The sequence below is a fragment of the Harpia harpyja genome, chromosome 16 (assembly GCF_026419915.1).
Source record: "Harpia harpyja isolate bHarHar1 chromosome 16, bHarHar1 primary haplotype, whole genome shotgun sequence".
Taxonomy (NCBI): Eukaryota; Metazoa; Chordata; class Aves; order Accipitriformes; family Accipitridae; genus Harpia; species Harpia harpyja.
In genome coordinates, this window is record NC_068955.1 from 28,971,539 (window position 1) to 28,990,405 (window position 18,867).

The following is an 18,867-nucleotide window of genomic DNA, read 5'->3' on the forward strand; positions in this document are numbered from 1 at the left end:
ACACGTTCTCTCTTAAAAGACAAACTGAATACACAGCACACGTTAAATGTTACCCTGTCATATTATGCCTTTTCTACTAAAAAGATGGCCATTTCTTTCTCAAAATGAACGTGAAGCTCCTTATTTTTATATTTTCAAAGCTGAAACAAAACGGTTGTTCTCCAGCCAACAACAAAAACTATACATGTAAAGACATTTGGACAGAACAGAAATACACAGCACTATGCAGTTACTCTGTTCAAGCATATGTCTGTCCTACATCATGTCCGTCCAAGAACTCAGCTTTCAAAAATGCACGAGCCCACTGACAAATCCAAATCCAGAGGAATGTGAGTATCACTACATTTCTTTTATATCCTTTATACCTGTATTTTGCAACAGAATTATAAAAGGCTCACAAAACTTTGATGGCTTAGTATCCTGCATTGTTAAATTTTCCTCTATTATTCAAATACACTACAGCACTCTAATATTTATTTTCATGTTAATTCAAAGCTACATAAAAAATATTTTACCAATCGATCAAAATGTAAGTATAGGAAATTTTTAACATTAGTGCTTCAGTATTCATCATGATATTCTTCATGAAGGAGGAGATTAAGCTCTTTAAAAGCATCAAGACACAAGAACAACACTGAATTCTCAAGTATATCTCATTGCATGGAGAATACTAAAGAAAAATGCCTTGTTTAAAACACAAATTACTTCAGATAAAAAAATGCCTTTTCATGTACATTTCCCTTATCCGTTCCTATCAAATACCTTAGTGGAACGTGGTTTTGCCTTCACTTATTTTCTACTTATTGGTGAAAGCCATATGTATTTCAAAAAGTGGTATTAGCATGTTTACAACAGCAAGAATTAACAGAATTTTTAGTCCAGCAGAAAAAAACATGTAAGATAGAACTGAGAAGAAATATTTAACTACTTGAGTAAGTGCTGTGTTTCCCTCCCGTCTTCCATCAAAGATCGGTTTTATTATTTTCTGTAACATAACCGAACCTGGTCTGGTACTCCAGATTCAGTAAGGCCCAACACTGAATATTTAACGAGATAAAAGGCAGCTATCAAATCACTGGCCCAGAGAGTAGACTTTTTTTTTTTTTTTTTAAATCCCTATCAGTATAAAATAAGGGCATTATTTTCTTAAGCTTAAGTTTTTAACTACAAGGTTTCCATTGGACTACAGAGTAAAACAAGTTACAGAGGGTACATAAAACAGATTGGACAACGGATTCAGATTTAAAACATAAAATGTAACCTTGCATTAACAGATGCACAAAACTGATGAGGCCCAATCAATTTTGTGAAAAATTGTTTTTAACTTGACAAAATCCTCCCAGAACCTGTGGCGCATTTAAATGAGAAGCAGCAGCTCCATGTAAACTCTTCTGCATGCTCTGTTGCAGCACCATTTCCCTCACGCTAAGTCAGCCTACATGCTGATCTTTCATGTACAACTTAATTTTTAAAAAAAGGGAAATAATTCATTACTGACAGAGCAAGCCCACACATTTCAAAAACACAGCTTGACTTTGTTATTACGCACACCCTGTTGTGTCCTTAAATAAATATGAGTGAGAACACCAAGTGGGAAGATCTGAAGAGCAGAAAAGTGATAACCATTATTAGTGTCGGCAAAAAAAAAAAAAAAAAAATTTCATGCAAGGAAATACAATTTCTTTATAAAAACTATTTTGCTGTAAAGAAATTAAAGCATTCAGTATGCTCTTTACAGCATTATTAAAAACACAAAAAGAACAGCTCAATTCTTACGTAAATTATAAATTCTGTTATAGAAATAGAACACTTCTATTAATGCACCTCCAAATTCTAACAGAAACAACACAGAATATTAAGACTATATAGAAAGACTAGTATTAAAAAGGCACCATCACTGTGTACCCATCACAGAAACAGGCAAAAGGAATAAGGAGAGAAAAGATGGTTTCCAGTGTTTCAGACATGCTCACTTCCTAGTCCTCTTCCCTAGATCCTGAACCCCTCCCATTCACAGCCCATCCTGGTATCACTTCAAAATTATATAACACAAAAAAAAAAAGGAAAAAAAAAAAGGTATTAGCTGTATTAGCTACCCAAGCAATGATACAATTAAGAGACAAGAGTACTGGATTCTATCCTTGGTTTGTTTTAATTTCAGAGTCCATCTCTTTCCCAGTTTTTTCTTATGTAAAACTCTATTGCATATTCAGTATCATAAAGGACTGCATAAAAAGCAATTTATGAGAACGCACTGTACTCCAACACAGTATTTGAGACAACCATCTCGGACAACTGTCTCTCACAGTAAAACCCCTTACAAACGAGAAATGCAGATTTTTTCAAGTCAATAAAACTCTCAATCACTAGCTTTATAGTTTTAGCTAGACAAAGGAAGTAAAAGCATACAGAGAGGAAAAAAAATCTGCACACAGATGCAGCTGGGTAAGAACATTCCAGAAAAACATAACATACATTTTGTTTCTTTCTGCACTCATCCTTTCAATAAGCAGCCTGTGAAGTTTACAATTCCACTACCAAAATCCACGTGTGCAGTAACACAGCCACCTTTGGATGGTGATAGCAAATCTTTTCCTTCCCAGCATTCAATTTAACCAAAAACTAGCTTCAGCACTTTGCACAGCAGCTCTCATTTCAAATTTATATACTGTACGTAAAATTACTCTTATTACACTAAAACATCATTGTTTCTTAAAATTTGGTATCTCTGGGGAGAACGCATAAATGTGATCCCGACTGAGAGCAAGTCTACGATGTATACGACTTGTAAGTACTTTCCCACCACCCACATGAACAGCAGCACATTCAAGACAAAATTCTAAGCTTCTGATCAAATTTGAGCATTTGCAAACCACGTTCACGTCAGGTGAGGTCATTAACTGATAAGGGGTTTCATTCGTTACACCAAGGTGCAAACAAGTCACTGATGTGCCTTCAGAAATTATTTGCATCAGATAGCCACTAGGCAGCGTGTACAAATACTCAATTATGTGTACCTTTGCTTAGAAACATTCGTAGTTTCACAAATCAAGGCTTTCAAAAGTTGCCAGGCAATCAAGCAGGATGGTGCATCAGAAGCTTACAGCCCTGCTGTAGAGTATCAAACCATCCCGGACAGCAAAACCTCCAAAAAGACAAGGCCAGCAGTGAGATGTTATATAAAATTCACCCATTCTTACATTCAAATAACCTCTCTCCAAGAACTGGAAGACCTTCTCCTTACAGAATCAGTTTGGTTAGCAGAACAGGCTATTACTTGGCCATTTTTGTGTTTGTTCTTAAAGCAACGTGGTTTATTGGGTGAAGCATCTCCTTGATCCACCTGCTCTGCCTTGCGCTCCTGGTTCACAGCGCACAAGAAGTCCTTCTCTCAGGCTGCATACTTCTCCAATGTTTTGCTAAAAGGAATGCATAGCTGTCTTCAGAGTGAAAAAGTCTAAATAGATGGCTTTAGCTGGGTCTTCAGTAGTCCAACAAGCCCTCAATCTTTAGCAATCTGCCTTTTGGACTCCAAAAGAACAGCCCCACAGCTCATCACACCTTCCACTGTCTTTCTCAATGGTTTACATACTGGTTTTAGTCGAACACAATCACACAAATGCCCTGCTTGTGGTCTGATTTTAACCATGTCAAACACACATACTTCAGAGGTCACAAACGATGCATTTAGTCTTTACATTAAAAGCAAGATCAATAAATTAGCGATTTATTTCATAGGCTTAAATAAAGCCACCGAAGAGAACGGTTGCTCATCTTTCAGCCTCTAAACCTAACAAAACCGCTTCCAGATGAATTTAAAACTGAAAAATACTATTTTGGAAGATGACAAATAGACATTTGAAATACAATTTGGCTATATATACACACACACACACTCACACACCCCTACCCGCTGTGTAATATTTAAGATGCTTCTCCCTTTTTTGTATATTTTAAGGGAACAAATTTAAAAATGAAAGAGAAGTACCAATAGCAAGCAGTTTGTGGAAGTTATAGGTCACTTACACAATTAAGAGAACGATCATCAGAAACCATTACACTGGAGATGCTCATAATGCAACACTGTACCTTTTACAATACACTGTTCCATGTGCCATCTTTCTCAGAAAGCCTGTTCTAGAAACATTCCTGGGGGATGCAGTATTTTTCCTGTTGCGCCCATTCTGTTGCTTCACACTTGTTTTTAATTTTCTGATGCTCCAGACACAGCTCTAAAAAAGCTTATAGTGTACTGGTCTTATGCACTGTTCTGTAACCAAGCAAAACAAAGCTATGGCTCCACAAAAGGGTTTGATTTTTACTAGTCTCAAAGCAGTTTGTTTTCTAAACAGAACAGCAACTTTTCATATATTTGCTACAAACTAAAAACTGCTCCCATTAAAATTTTCCTGCTAATCCGTACATATTCTGTAAATAAAGAGCTGAAAACTGACATATATTGAATTCCTTTTTGCTCTCAGGCTTTGCATTTCCAACATTTTCAAGCACTTACGTTCACAAATTAACAAAAGATTTCACACTGGTCAGTATCACGTAGGGAAGGAAAAGAAAAAGCAAACTCACAAAGCAAGCCAGACAAAGAGGAATCTTCATTTGCATCTAGGCAACATAATGTTCCTTTCTGGACAGTGTTGGAACACTGCGTACACTGTCCAGCTATCAATCTTACTTCCACGGCATTGTGCTCTTTATCTCTGTATTTCAGCAACCTATAAAAATGCTAACATTCCTAAATATCTAGAAAACCTAATTAAGTGAAATGCACATGGCTCTATAATTATGATGTTAAAAGGTAAATTAGCACACAAATGGGAAACATGGAACATTCAATACTTCGTTTCTTACACGAGCTGCTTTTTGAAATCCTTTACTTCACCTTAGAGGCACTGATTTACAACATGACTTAAGCTCTTAAGGGCCCAAGTTGCTTTTAAAACCAAACCTTGGGCTCCAGAATGAGAAATGTGATTTTGGGAACATGATTCTTTGTACACATATTAGGCAACTCATCAGAAGCTTCCCTGAAAGAACTATAATTACATTTCTAGTGAAGTCACTATACTGTCAGAAATCACCAACCATAACACACTATTTTTAAATCACTACTTTAAGCCAATGGCTTAAACCTCAACACTAAATTAAACTCACGCTTCAAATAACGTTCATTATAGCAGCAGAGGAAAAAACTTTTGCAGATTTCCAGCTCACTGAAATACGCAAAAAACCTCCACAGAAAAACCAAAACAAACAATTTATTTCCACCTTTACCTGGAAACTAGGTAGATACATATGGATCCATAGTGAACATATGACCTCTCTCCCAAAGGCCCTTGTGTATAGTAGAAATAATAATAAAAAAAACCAGAAAGCCACCAACCCCCCCAAAAAACCCAAAACCAGTAACTTTGAATATGTTTTCATTATTGATCTTAAATTTGAAGGACAAAAGAAATTTTCTTTAAGTCCAAACAGTGGGAACTAGCATGAAAAAAACCCTGTATTTAAGTGCTTTTTGAAGGTCTGCGATACGAGGAGACTGAATAGCGGAAGTCCACAAAAAAAGTCACAAGGGGTGTTTCCTACCACATTTTTGATAGGGAACAGACTTACTCAGTCGCTACGAAGTTCAGCCTGGCACTGGGTCTTGTCACACAGATTTCTTTATTAGGAACAATGGCAGGTAGCAAGCATAACTGTGTAACAGTCATCAGCCAGCACGTGAAAGAAAGGTAACAGGCCAACGGCTGAAATCCAATGGATTCCAGGAAATAGCTCATTTACACACTGCATACTGCATCTCCTGTTGGCCATCATCTTTATCATGTACTTTTAAAATCAGTTATTTTATTCTTATACTAAAAAACTGCAATGAATAGTAATGCTCTTTTCAAGCTCTATATATACTTCCAGATTTCCCAGTGCGTATGTTCCTCACCTCCTTATCGCCTTTCCCGCACAATCAGGATAGTCTTTAGCTGCCTTTATGGACTAAAGTTATTTAACTCATCAGAACGATCTAGCTAGATGACTAATACAATATTTCTCCATTACTTTCACCTGAGCAGCTACAACAGTATTATTGAGAAATAGAGTACTTCTGTAGATCTGCATACTAACTATGCAACAGGAACTTAACTGCTGTACCCAAAACAGCTCAACTGTAGAGAACCTTGACTTAAAAGAACGTGAACAAGAGGGATCAGGAATTGTATCCTAATACCACACAATCAGGACCATCATCCCATCTCCCATATTGTCAAAGACAGTGCTGCAAGCATGGTAGACTTTTGGTTAAAAAATAGCATCGCTTAAAGAATGATTTTTCAAATGAAATAATACAGTTTTTCCTGAAAATAACTAGGTCTTGAAAAGAATATCCATGCACCTTACCATCCATTCAGATATAATTACATCCACTTTTTCCAAAGGCAGATCTACCTCTTCAATTCTTCCTTTGACTAATGTAACGATATTTTCAAGTTTATTTAATCTGCAAGTCACAACATAAACAAATTAGTTTATATTTCCAATTTATGCTGTCAAGACAGATATACTTATGCCTATATTTTCTCCCCCCAATAACTTTTTTTTTTAACTAATCAAGAAAGCACTAAAATGTAATATTCCTCTTCTCAATTATATTTCAGAGGGAATATTTCTGAGCAGCCAAAAACTGCAGCAGACTAAGTGCCAGGCAAAGATGGCAGACATTAGATCTGTATACCTCCAGTGTGCTGTGCATGCAAATGCGTAAGCTTCAGAAACCAGGAAAATACAGAAAAGGACAATTTAAAATAACGCCTCTTTACTTAGAGTTGCTTGTTCCCAGTTCTCCTTCTTTGACCCCTGTAGCATAAGTCTATAGTGATTAGAGCCTACTCATCACACTAGGATAGCAATAGAAATTAACTTCCTCACAAAGCTGGTTTGCACGACTTAGTTTTTTATTTAACAAAACTAGCTGCAAAGTCACTGAGAACAAACATTCCCTCTAGATCAGTATTACAGTTATTCCACAATAAAGTCATCCTCCCCACTGTGATTTTGGCCGGAATCATCTGCAATGTTTACTAACTGCAGTAATCAGGTATTACCTCATATGCAAGTAACAGTACAACCATCCTGCATAAGGAGGAAGGTACTGTGACGTGACTACAGTTTTTGAAACAAAAACTGCACGACGGTGAAATTACTAAATACGTAAATGCTTGAAATTTAGTATTTTTCTTCTTGGCAAACCATATTAGTCTTTCTTACACATACCATTATTACAACAGCTATTCTTATAGAGGGCAGAAAAATATTCCCACCAAAGAAATCTATCTTTCCACTGCAGTTCTTATCTCTGCCCCTTCCCTCCCTATCCTGATATCTTACTCTTACATTCTGTCTGGCTTTCAATGCAGACCAGTAATCACATTAAAAATTCAACCTAAAAGACAATGGGAGAACGATCAGAATGAAGGGAGGGAAAGGAATGGGTCAAAGGGCTACTTGAACATGTGGACTGTTGGAAAGATGAATTAAATACTCTACACGTGACAGTCTTCTGTTAGAAGAGTAGCAGTTCCATCACTAATATCGTATTTAATGGCGTAAACAGAAGTAAAACCAGAAGTTCAAAGTGAGAAATAAAATGTTAAAGAGCTATCACCCACAACAATATTTTAAGAAGGACAAAAAGAGATCTAAGGATAATTTTCTAAATGTGATTTAAAACAAAAGAGAAGAAAGGCTAATTCATCACATATTTGTTTTCAGTTGTAAGGTATAAAAAACCCAAACAAACCAATGTAGTTCACACACTGTAGGAAAAACTGCTGAGATGCTATTTAGGAAGTATACTTCAACCTTCTATTCTAGCGTAACAGTGATGAATGACAAAAATCAAGTTGTTCACTGCACTAGAAATTTTATGGGCAGCTATTCACAGTAAGAAAAGAGAAGAAAAGCATTTAGCTAAAAATATGTTAACTATGTAACCTTGGGAAAGAATCATGCCACTCAGGCCACTTATTCCAGTTTACTTACACACATGGGTTGCAGTTTCTGGTAATTGGCATGCTAGAAATGAACCTGAATTCTGGGAGGGACAAAAGCTCTCGAGCACATACTTGATTCACAGGTGGAAGCACGCTGCAGTAGTCATTTTTAAACTACACAGAGTTGTTTAGTATTCCAATAAATATTTGTTACTCCATTACAAGTTTGTCAGCTTTATTCCTTTAGGAAAAGTAGGTTTAACAAGACAAATATAAATTGTTTTGACGCGAACTGAAGACTTTAACGTGAACTGAATCTTGTATAGCAGAAGGTGTCTAGAAATGGGTAGCCTTACTGACAGTTCGCTGTGTACTTCAACTGGCAATCCATCACTCTTAAGAGTTTAAGAGTTTTGATTTGTTGTTTTTCTTAAAGGCCTGCCCTTCTCCTCACCAAAGGTAAGATGTGTTGGCTGATACTTCTATCCTCCTCTAAGTATAAATAACACACAACGGACTTTTTGTGCACTTGTTGGAAGATATGAACAATACTAAGTTTGTCATCTAGTACATTAGATATAAAACACTCGCATTTGTAACCATTCTGAACATGTCAAGGACTCCTGGGAAAAGTTCTCTTGAGAGAATGAGTTCTTGTGCCATAACAGCATTTTATTTGAAGTTGCACCTAATGCTTAACACGGTACTTTTCTTAAACAGGCATCTATTTAATAGAATAATTTTACAGCATCCAAGCGTGCAGTGTTGCATCTCCAACGTGTGAAGTGGTATCTAACCTAAAAATTCTAAGAACTGTCACTCGCAAATTCCTCAGTACCTACCTAGACTTTCTTTTCCACAGTTGCTCTTATAAAAACAACCAAAACAAAAAAAGCCACACACCTCATCTATCAACAGCACACATTTACACCTACATTTCTCCTACCTCATGTGAGGAAATCCATCGTAAGCCTTCAGATGCCATTGCTTCATTTTTACATACGCTCACAGTCTCCCTTAATACCCTCTATCGGTCAATTAGTGAAATGTGGAGTGGATAAATGAACCATCATATGGGTGGAAAGCCGTCTAGACCATGAGGTTCAAGAGGTGAGAGAAAGAGTACAAAGCCTAACTCGTAGCTGGGTACCAGAGGTGTCCCTCAGGGTTCAATGCTAGTTCTGATACCTTTATTAGTGACCTAACGGCACAGAACGCACCCTCAGCAAGTCTGTGGATGATGCTGAATTAGAGGGGAGCAGCTGATGTGCTAGAGGGTAGGGCTGCTATTTAGAGGGACTTCACGCTGGAGATATGGGCTGATGGGAACCTCGGAGCTGGAATAACCCCATGGAACAGTACAGATTAATTCCTGCTGGTCAGAATCGGCTCTGCTTGCTGTTCCCCACCCTATCCCAACAAGGGGCCTGATGAACAAGTTGAACGTAAGTCAGCAGCGTGCCCTTGTAGCAGAAGTAGCCAACTGTCTACTGCGTCATATATGCAAGAGGGTAGCAGCAGGTCAAGGAAAGTGATCTTTCCCCTCAAACTGACACTTGCGAAACTGGAGTACGGCATCCAGTTGTGGGCTCCCCAGTGCAAGACAGATATTGACGTACCAGAGCAAGTCCAGTGAAGGGGCCACCAAGGTGACTGGGGGCTGGAATGACATCCAGGCAGAACCCGAGAGAACTGGGTTTGTTCACCCTTAAGAAGGGATGGTTAAGGGATGGGTTTCTGATGTTTGCCTCTGTCTAGCAGAAGGGTGAAGAGAAGACAGAGCCAAGCCCTTTTCTTGTATCACAGGGACTGGATGACAGGTAACAGACACAAACCGAAACAATGGAAGTTACAATTTGGTATTTCAAAAGTAAGAGTGAGGCTAGTCAAACAAGACACATTTTCCAGAGAAGTTCAGACAGAAGCATCAACGTTCAGAACTTGACTAGCCGAGGCCTGAACCACCGATTGGAGCTGAGCCTGCTCTGACAGAGGAGGAGTGGGCCAGACGCGCTCCCCCCACTCCCCCGGGGTCCCTTCCACCCTGTACTATTCCGTGACAGTTTACATGGCACACGACATCTTTGTAGCTCTCCTGGAAACAACTTTTCTCAGTGACTCTGCAGACTGCCTACGTGTGTCTGCGTGCGTGCTCTTAAAATGGGTTTGGTTTTGGTTTGGGGTTTTTTTGGTTGGCTGATTGCCTTCCCTCCTCCAAAGCATAGAAAACATTACAGCGCAATGGTAATCGCTTTCCAACTAGCGTGAAAACCAGAGGTCACTACGTTTCTAAAGGAACAAAACACAGGGTAATAAACATTTACTATTCTCACAGAGAGTCCCTTAAATATAACAACGTACAGAGAACCTTACTAGAGAAAGGTTTTCCACGACTTAAAACTAAAATACCATATAATTATAAAATCTGCTTGCCAAGGAAAGCTACATTACGTCTCCTTTTTATGTGCTAAAATTGGTAAAAACTAACTAATGCGTGACAAGCTTGTTTGAAAACGTCACAGTTCCAACATGATCTACAATACGTATACATTTAGATGAATCGAGTTGTTTAATTTTCAACATAGAAAAACTCCTCTTAAAATGTCATGTCTGTATTTCTAGAGTTCTAATTTCTGTATCATAAAATACCTCCTATAAAATTAATTTTCTATAACATAGAAAATTAAATTATAGAAATTATATCATTATTTAAAATCCCTATATAGAAATAGAAAATTAAACAACTATATACACATACACTTAAACAACTTTTACTGGGTTTATCTAAATCAGAACTGTTTCTTTAACTCAAAGTAGTGCAGCCAGGAAAAGTTTCTCACATCCTCTTGGAACGTGTCTCAACTCTAATGTTTGTTGTCCAAAAACTTAAAATTTTATCAGTAGCAACACTTAAAGCGCAAGAATGGAAAATGGACTGGCAGCAGTCAGTTGGAGCCTCTGCAGCAAGGCAGCACAGGCCCTACGCTAACGTTAGGAGGAAAGTCTGGGAAACATCCTGCCTTAACTACGGCCCTGTTTTAATTACCCCTACCAGAGGGGCAAACAACTTTACTGCACATCAAAACCTGTGTTAATTCTTAGGACACAGAAGGACTTCAATAAAACACATACTGAGCGATAGGTGATCATTAACTATTAACAGCATTTTAATAACTTTTTACAGCAATATTTACCATACTTTTCTTGGAAATTTTCCTACCTAATGATGTCCATGGCCTGATAGACGATTTCAGATTGGTCAACTCCAATCACTTTCTTCGCGCCTGCTTTGGCAGCAAACATGGAGAGTATCCCAGTTCCACAGCCAACATCCAAAACCACCTGAAACGAATAAATGGAGGTAAAAATAAACATCTTATTTCCCTGGCTATGATTCTTCTACATGTCTTTCTACAACAGTGAGATACCATATTCTAACAAAAGGAACAAACGGTAGCATCAAGTCTTACTATTACATTCAGAGATATCCAAGTCAAACCGCAGTACTAACTCCACACTCTCTACTACCTTTTACAGACAGACAATGAAGCAGACTAGCTCCAGCTGCAGATTTAAGTCAGTCACATGGGAAACAATCACAAGCAATTATTTGGGCAACAACTAAAAAGTTACATGAACAGGAGAAACAGGAAATTATAGCCTAAGCAATTTTAATCAGTGAATCACTAGCAATTGAATGTAGCACTGACACTGAAAAAACATATTCTAACTGTAGTTTCTCATTAAAAGTCTATTCAGAAACTTTATTTATAAATCGTCTGCTACAAATGGCCACAGTGTCTCAAAAGAGCTATGGCTCAAGAAGACTAAATCACAAAATGGTAACTGGCACATTTTTAACACCTGGAAATATTTTCTGTCTAACACTATTTGTAATCAAAATAGGACGAAAAAAATCCAGGAAGGTGGGATCTGTAAGTTTTCATGAAAAGACAAATAAACTTCATGGCCACACTTGAAAAAAGTACACTCAACATAACAACAAGACTCATGCAAAAACTTGTTTTGACATCTCGCAGATTAGCTACTGTAGGAACACTGAAAAGTTTAAAAATGCAAAGTGACTAAGAAGATAATACCAATGTATTAATAAGTAGAGTTGAGCTGCCAGCAGTGTTGAGCTTCATAAAGCAGACATTTTACCAAGTGCCCTTGTTCAGGCCTCAACATCACAGTATTCTATTTCTTCTAACTGCTGGAAACTTCTCAACAGCTTAAAAACTAACACTTTTAATCTTGAATGTGTTACAGTAGATTTTTGAGCTACGAGTTTCACATTTGATGTTTTCACAGAAACACAGAATTGTTGAAGTTGAAAGGGACCTCTGGAGATCACTTAGTCCAACCCCCTACTCAAAGCAGGGTCAACTAGAGCAGGTCGCTCGGGACCGTTTTCGGATGGCTTCCGAATATCTCCTAGGATAGAGACTCTACAACCTCTCTGGGCAACCTGTGCCACTCTTCAGCTGCCCACACCCCAGGCATTTGTACACACGGAGGAGATCTCCCCCGAGCCTTCTCTTCTCCAGACAAAACCACCCCAGCTCTTTCAGCCTCTCCCTACATCACAGATGCTCCGGTCCCTTCAGCACCTTTGCCGTCTGTCACCGGACCCACTCCACTACAGTCAGCTCGCTCTTGCGCTGGGGAGCCCAGGACTGGGCACAGCGCTCCAGAAGTCATCTCCCTGCGGTACCAGAGAAGCTGCATCTCTCTCGACCTGCCGGTGACAAGTCTTCTTCCTAACGCAGCCCAGCAGGCTGGCTGGCTGCCTTTGCCACAAGGGTGGGTGTTGCTGGCTCACGGTCAACTTGGTGTTGACCAGGACCCCCACATTTTTTTTCTACAAAGCTACTTTCCAGCCCATAGGTTTTGCATTGCTCTTTGACTGCCCCGAGCCCTCTGCACAGGACCCCCGTTGGCCCACTTCTCCAGCCTGTGGAGGTCCTTCTGAATGGCAGCACAACCATGCAGCGTATCAAGCGCTCCTCCCAGTTTTGCATCACCTGCAAATTTGCCGCGGGTGCATTCTGTTGCATTAGCCAGGTCATCAGCGGTCTTATTGTTGGACTTCTACTTAATATAATTAAGCTTTACTAATGGTGTTAAAAAATTCTAAGCACTAAACCCAAAAATGTTCTGAAATCTGAAAATAAGAAAAAAGTTTCTTAAACACTATGTAGTCACTCGTATCACGCATAGCATTTAAGCATTAACAGAATCAGAACTGTAAAGACAGTCTTCCTTTCCCATACAAAAGACCTAAACAAGAGAGTAAGCGCAACTTACTAAAACGCTTCTAAGGTACAAGAACATTGAATCTGAATTACTAGTCATAAAAATAATTTCTTAGAAAGGAAAACTAACTTATTTCACTGTCTCTCCTTAGCACAGCATCCAGTGTTGTAAAAGCTATCCTCACGGCTTTCATGACATGATTTTTTTCTCTAAGGAAGGCATCAAATCACTCGGTAATCAATCCCACACTTGAGAATTATAACCCCTTTTTACGAAGAATTTCAAAGCAATAACGCACCCTATTGACAAACTTTCTAGCTTATGAGCTACTGAGCATTCTTGCTTTGGCGCAACAAAAACTTGCATGTCCACTTTTAAATTTCACCTGACAAAACAACATCACAGTAAATACTTGAATGCTCTGCACATTAAGCCTGCTTGCCTTCCTTTGCCTACAATTCTGTACTTTCTGATGACGGACACAGAACAATGATTCTGAAGCCAGCATGAATAAAAATAGCCATTTATCCTTAGCAGCACAGTGTAAGCGAGTTTCTGCTGTTGTGTACTGGGAAGCAATGACTGAAGAGTTGACTGCCACCTGTCTTGATAGAGCAACTTACAAGCTGGAATCAGACTAAAAAACACTAGCAGGATGAATTTTTTACAGCATCTTGTGTAGAGGCCGGCCACAGACATTACAGAGTTACTTGTTCCACCTGCAACTATTTGCAGCTACATTCCAATAGGAGTCAATTCTACAACTCATTCACAAGTTACATATGAGTATGTAATGGCTACAGAAATCCCTAGGCTGAATTCTTCTAGAGACAGAAATAGAAAGTAAAAATCAATGTTCTCGCAGCTGCTGAAAATCTCACACCCCCTAACATCATCTATTCTAACACTTTACCCATGGCAGTTAACAAAATTGCTGAGCCATGAAAGCTGGAAGTCGGAGCCAAAAATAAACCTCTGTGAAAGAATGATCTTGATGTACAGTTGCATGAAAGAGAGCAATCACCACAAATTGGAAAAAAATCAAAACAGAAACCACTTTGGACAGTTGCCCTGGTCACTTAAAAACCCAGATGGAACTCATCTAGCCTTAGGCAGGGGATGGGGGTGGAGAAAAAGACACAGGAGAGAAAATATACAAGCTGGAACACATCTGAGGAACGGAAAGACAAGCAGAATGATCACCAATTAGCCTAAGGACAAGGGTCTACAGCTAACGCGTTCTTGCGGTGATCACATATGGCCTCTCACCAGATATCTGGAGCAGCTGGACTAGCGATTTGACTATACCATAATATACTGCAGCATCACATCCTTCTCTAATCAAAACTGATATTCTACTTTTAGTAACAGAAAAAAATTACTTCAAATTCAGAAAAACAGGAGGTCAGGTAATTTGGCCAATTAAATTAATTCCATCGATGAACTTCTAGTAGGAACCATGTTTAAAAACTCATTTTTTCTCCTCAATATGGCATTGATGCCTGCCTCAGACTTCTATTCTGTAACAAAAACTAAGCACGGCACTAGTGCTCTTTCCAACCAATGATCTTTACACCAAAAAATACTCTCGCTGTAAAAATGGATCACATATCCTTTTACTGAGTAAGGCCACCTTAACTACTCCTGCTAGGTAATCTAAATTGTCCTATTCTCATCTCAAGTACATCTGACAGGTTAAAAACAAAGGCAGCAAGCAGGATTCATTCGAGTTTTCATAATTTCTTTTGAAAGCTGAGAGAGAGAACAAACAAATTGGCTGGTTCTGAATAAAGTATGCGTAATAAACAAAACTAGATATTCTGTTATCATCTGTTACGGTGCAATCACACCTCTCTGGGATACTACAGATTTGCACCAAAAGCTAGTAAGACCAATTAAGCTCTTTGAACAAGCTCCTCCCAACCCACCTCACAGGTGTCCTTTCAGAAACAAGAAAAAGCATCACTACGTATATTCTAGGGAGGAATACCACATGGGAGTTCTGGGAAATACGGCATCAGACTTTTACTCACTGTTTTTTTTAAAACTGTAATCAAACATTGAGGGAAAACAGCCTATTTCCTCAAGTTGGAAGTTTCACTCATTAATATGGTTCTGAGAGCATCATATGATACATAAATTAAGCAAAACATCTTAACGGTTCCTTCAGCAAAAGTCTGTAACAGATGTCACTTCAAAGCTAGATCTCTGAAAAAAATCCCATATATTCTCCGTAACAGCGCACCAAGTGAAAGCTACACCAACATTTAATCAGACACAGAAGTTAAGTGGGGCACTGGTCACCTGGATGGAAGCTGTTGGGAACTCAAAGCAATTGAGAATCTTTCCATTCAACCTCAACACACCACGATGGGTTTGGATACACTACGAATTTGAGGTAATCTTGATCAAAAAACTACTGTAAAAACACCACGTTCAGAAACCAGTTTGTAGATGTTGTGAGAATAGACAAGCTTTTCTTTAGAAGTTGAATGCTTTCACGTGAAGCAAAACCAGAGTAAGCACACACGTTCTCTACCTGTTTGCTGAGCAAGTCCATCTACAGCTGGGGCTGAAGCAATGTTGTCTGTAATAGTTCATCCATGTTTTGTTTCAAATGTTACCAATATGTCCATACAGCAGAGGAGAAATGCAACCAATTCTGAAAAATTACTGTTCCACTAGGACACACATTCCACACAACTTAGTAAGATCAGTCTTACCCTGTGAAAACCTGCAGTTATCAATTTTAGGGGCACCTGTGAAACTAAATTTTTCCCAGAAAAGTTTTCTTTCCTTTATTGATCTCTCTACTTTGTTGGATGAGCCGCTCACCTTTTAAGGAGCTGGCAGCATGATGTTTCTACAACACTTTTGCTTGTTCTCTCATTATAACTGAAGAGCTTAGAAATGTTCAGTAGAAACAGGCTTGTGACATGGATTGAAGCAAAAAAGGAAGAAAACTCTTTTCCTAATATTCTTCTGCTGTAGTTGCCAAAAGAAAACCGAGGTAAGGCATACAAAGAGTATGCACCTTGAAGTACCCCCCGCCTACAACAAAACCGTATCTAGCACCGTTTCCAACTGAGGAATTATCAGATGGGTGCACTTTTATTACTACCACAACTATTCTGAAGCCTTGTATTATCAAAGTCTCAATCAAAACCAAAATAAAAATCAACAGTGATTGCCTTCCAAAAACCTACACATCCCGGTTTCACACTAAGAAATATCCATACGCAGCTTAAGAATGGTAAGCAGTAAATAGAGGAAAGCTAATCCAGAACAGAAGGCTGCACAGCGTAACTCAGAACACAACAAACTCATCAGAAATAGCCAGCAGAAATACGGAAGACAAGAAGAGGATCATAACTGCGCAGGGGTCATAACCACAGTAAGATCGTAAATAAACGTCAGTGCAATCTCTTCTCACTGCAAGTGAAATACTAGTTCCTGGTTCTAAGTCCCTTAATAATAACCTAGTCTGGAGAGACTCAACAACACTAATTCAATAAATCAGCTGCATATGAATTCTTCCCCAGTTCTAATTACACAGTGCTTGTAGATGTTTTTATTGTATCAGGCACAAATTGAAATTCACTTAAATTCTGGTAAAGAGACCCTCTAAGATAGATTCTACTTAATATACTGGACAAGAAAGACTCAACTTAACCCCGCCAACATAATTAATGAACATCCCGACATGGCACACAGAACAATGACAATAGCGATCAGCACTTCTGTTATCAGCACTTTGCACCCTCCAGCAGCTGAATAGCACTCTATCACCTCATAAAGCCAGAGTACATTAAATCAAATCTTGTCAGTGCGATATTCCATTCCCAAAGCTACAGAGTAGCCAACCTGAAGGATTTCTACCACTTGAGAAAAAATAAAGCGCAGAAATTATTCTATTTTCTGAGCTGTTTTACCTACCTTGTCCTTGAAGATATGTGGGTTTTGATACATGAAGTCACGATAGCTTTCTGTACGCACTTTATCCTATGATTTAAAGAATAAAAAAGCATTCATTTTCTTCTACTTAGGTAGAGTATATAGTTTAAAAATGTTGAAAACCTTGCTTTTTAACTTGGCCTAAAGATGTTTTGTGGCTACTGTACTTATACAGGCTCTGCAATCACCACACTTCCCATACGATATTCTTTCAGAATTTATTGTCTTTGCAAATGAAGCCAGCTGAGCCTCTGGAAGAAAAATAAGAAATTAGCTTACAGTTTCCTAACCTGCTGCATTTGATTTTGGACGTTTCAAGCTTCTTAATACCTCTTTACCACTCTCTAGGAACAGCGGTAATAGAGCGGCAATACTGCATCAACTTTACATAACAACCTTCTATACAATGGTAGAAATTTGAGTCACGAGCTCATAAAACGTTTTGTATCATTTTATTCTCCGACACTCCTGTGAGACAGATTCCTTCAAAAATAAGTTAGGGATCAGATTAACCTTTTCTATTTCTGAACAAACTGCAATTTTGCAAGCCTGACAACAAGCTAGTAATTGCGGCTGTACAGTCCATTCTATGAAAGCCCAATATAATAAACAAACCAACTTAACTGTAATACAACATGACCTAAGAAGCTGGAATGTTTTCAAGCCTATAACTAAATATTTATAGTATCTTAGTATATGAAAGCTAGCAGTATAGCTCAATCCACCAGCAAAGTCATCTATTAAAACATTGATTCTCTTAATATGCATCAGCAGGTACGCAAATTGACAGCCAAGTATAGGGTTTGGAATTGCTGTTACAGTTCAAGTATTAGAGCAAATTAAAAGAAAAATTTTAAGCTATTTTTATCTAGTAAAGACAAGCCTATAAATAATACTGAAGTACAAAAGCCAATTGCCTATATTTAAGTTAATATTTTTCTACTGTGGCAGGTAAGAATTTTTAGAAATAATACAGAAAATAAAGAAATTTTCTCTAGTGAGAAAGAACAAAGTCTATTTTATTAGAAAAATAAGATCAAAAATGGAGACTGAGAACAAAGGGTATGTTCATAAAGATTCTGGAGACGAATTATCTTGAGGCCTGAAAATCCTAAAATCCGGTTTTAAGTTTAGGAGGATTATCACACACACAGAGAGCCCGAAGAAACATTTAGGGATGATTTTAAAAAATTGTACTTTAAAATTATACATAATCAACATGAATAAAAGAAATCATCATCCTTTAAAATCATATTAGTTTACTATGATGTTATATTCAGAGCAACTATTTTTAGTACTTCACCTCTATCGCAGTACATAATAGGCTTTGCTGAAACGACCAAAAAAGTTTGGAAAGAAAAAAAATAAAAATCAGAACGTTCAGCATCAATCGAGAAAGCAGTCAGCTAGAAAGCTTTCAGCCTTACGTCCTGCCCACTCACATTGCCTCAGCACTGCCCCAACTTAATCAATACAATTCTAGCTGCTGCCTCTACTATATGCACCGCTGCTCGAGCAAGCCACGGTCATTCACTTCAGGTCTCTCTCTTCATCAACTCCATTCTCTCACTCGCCATTTCAATGTAATGCTTTGTTTTGTTTTGTTTTTAAATAAATTGGTAAGGAAATTTATCAAAGATGATAGTCAAGA

At 38.2% G+C, this 18,867-nt stretch overlaps 1 protein-coding gene across 2 annotated transcripts in view; it reads right to left on the reverse strand.

The window, feature by feature from the left end:
- Positions 1–18,867, reverse strand: part of PRMT3 (protein arginine methyltransferase 3) — a 68,637-nt gene that overhangs the window by 39,687 nt on the left and 10,083 nt on the right. For both annotated transcript variants that reach the window (XM_052810979.1, XM_052810978.1), the window contains exons 8-10: positions 17,199–17,264; positions 11,224–11,345; positions 6,412–6,511 (exon numbers count right to left, since the gene is read on the reverse strand). In XM_052810979.1, coding sequence (XP_052666939.1) covers positions 6,412–6,511; positions 11,224–11,345; positions 17,199–17,264 — 288 coding nt within the window. The remainder of the gene's footprint in view (positions 1–6,411; positions 6,512–11,223; positions 11,346–17,198; positions 17,265–18,867) is intronic.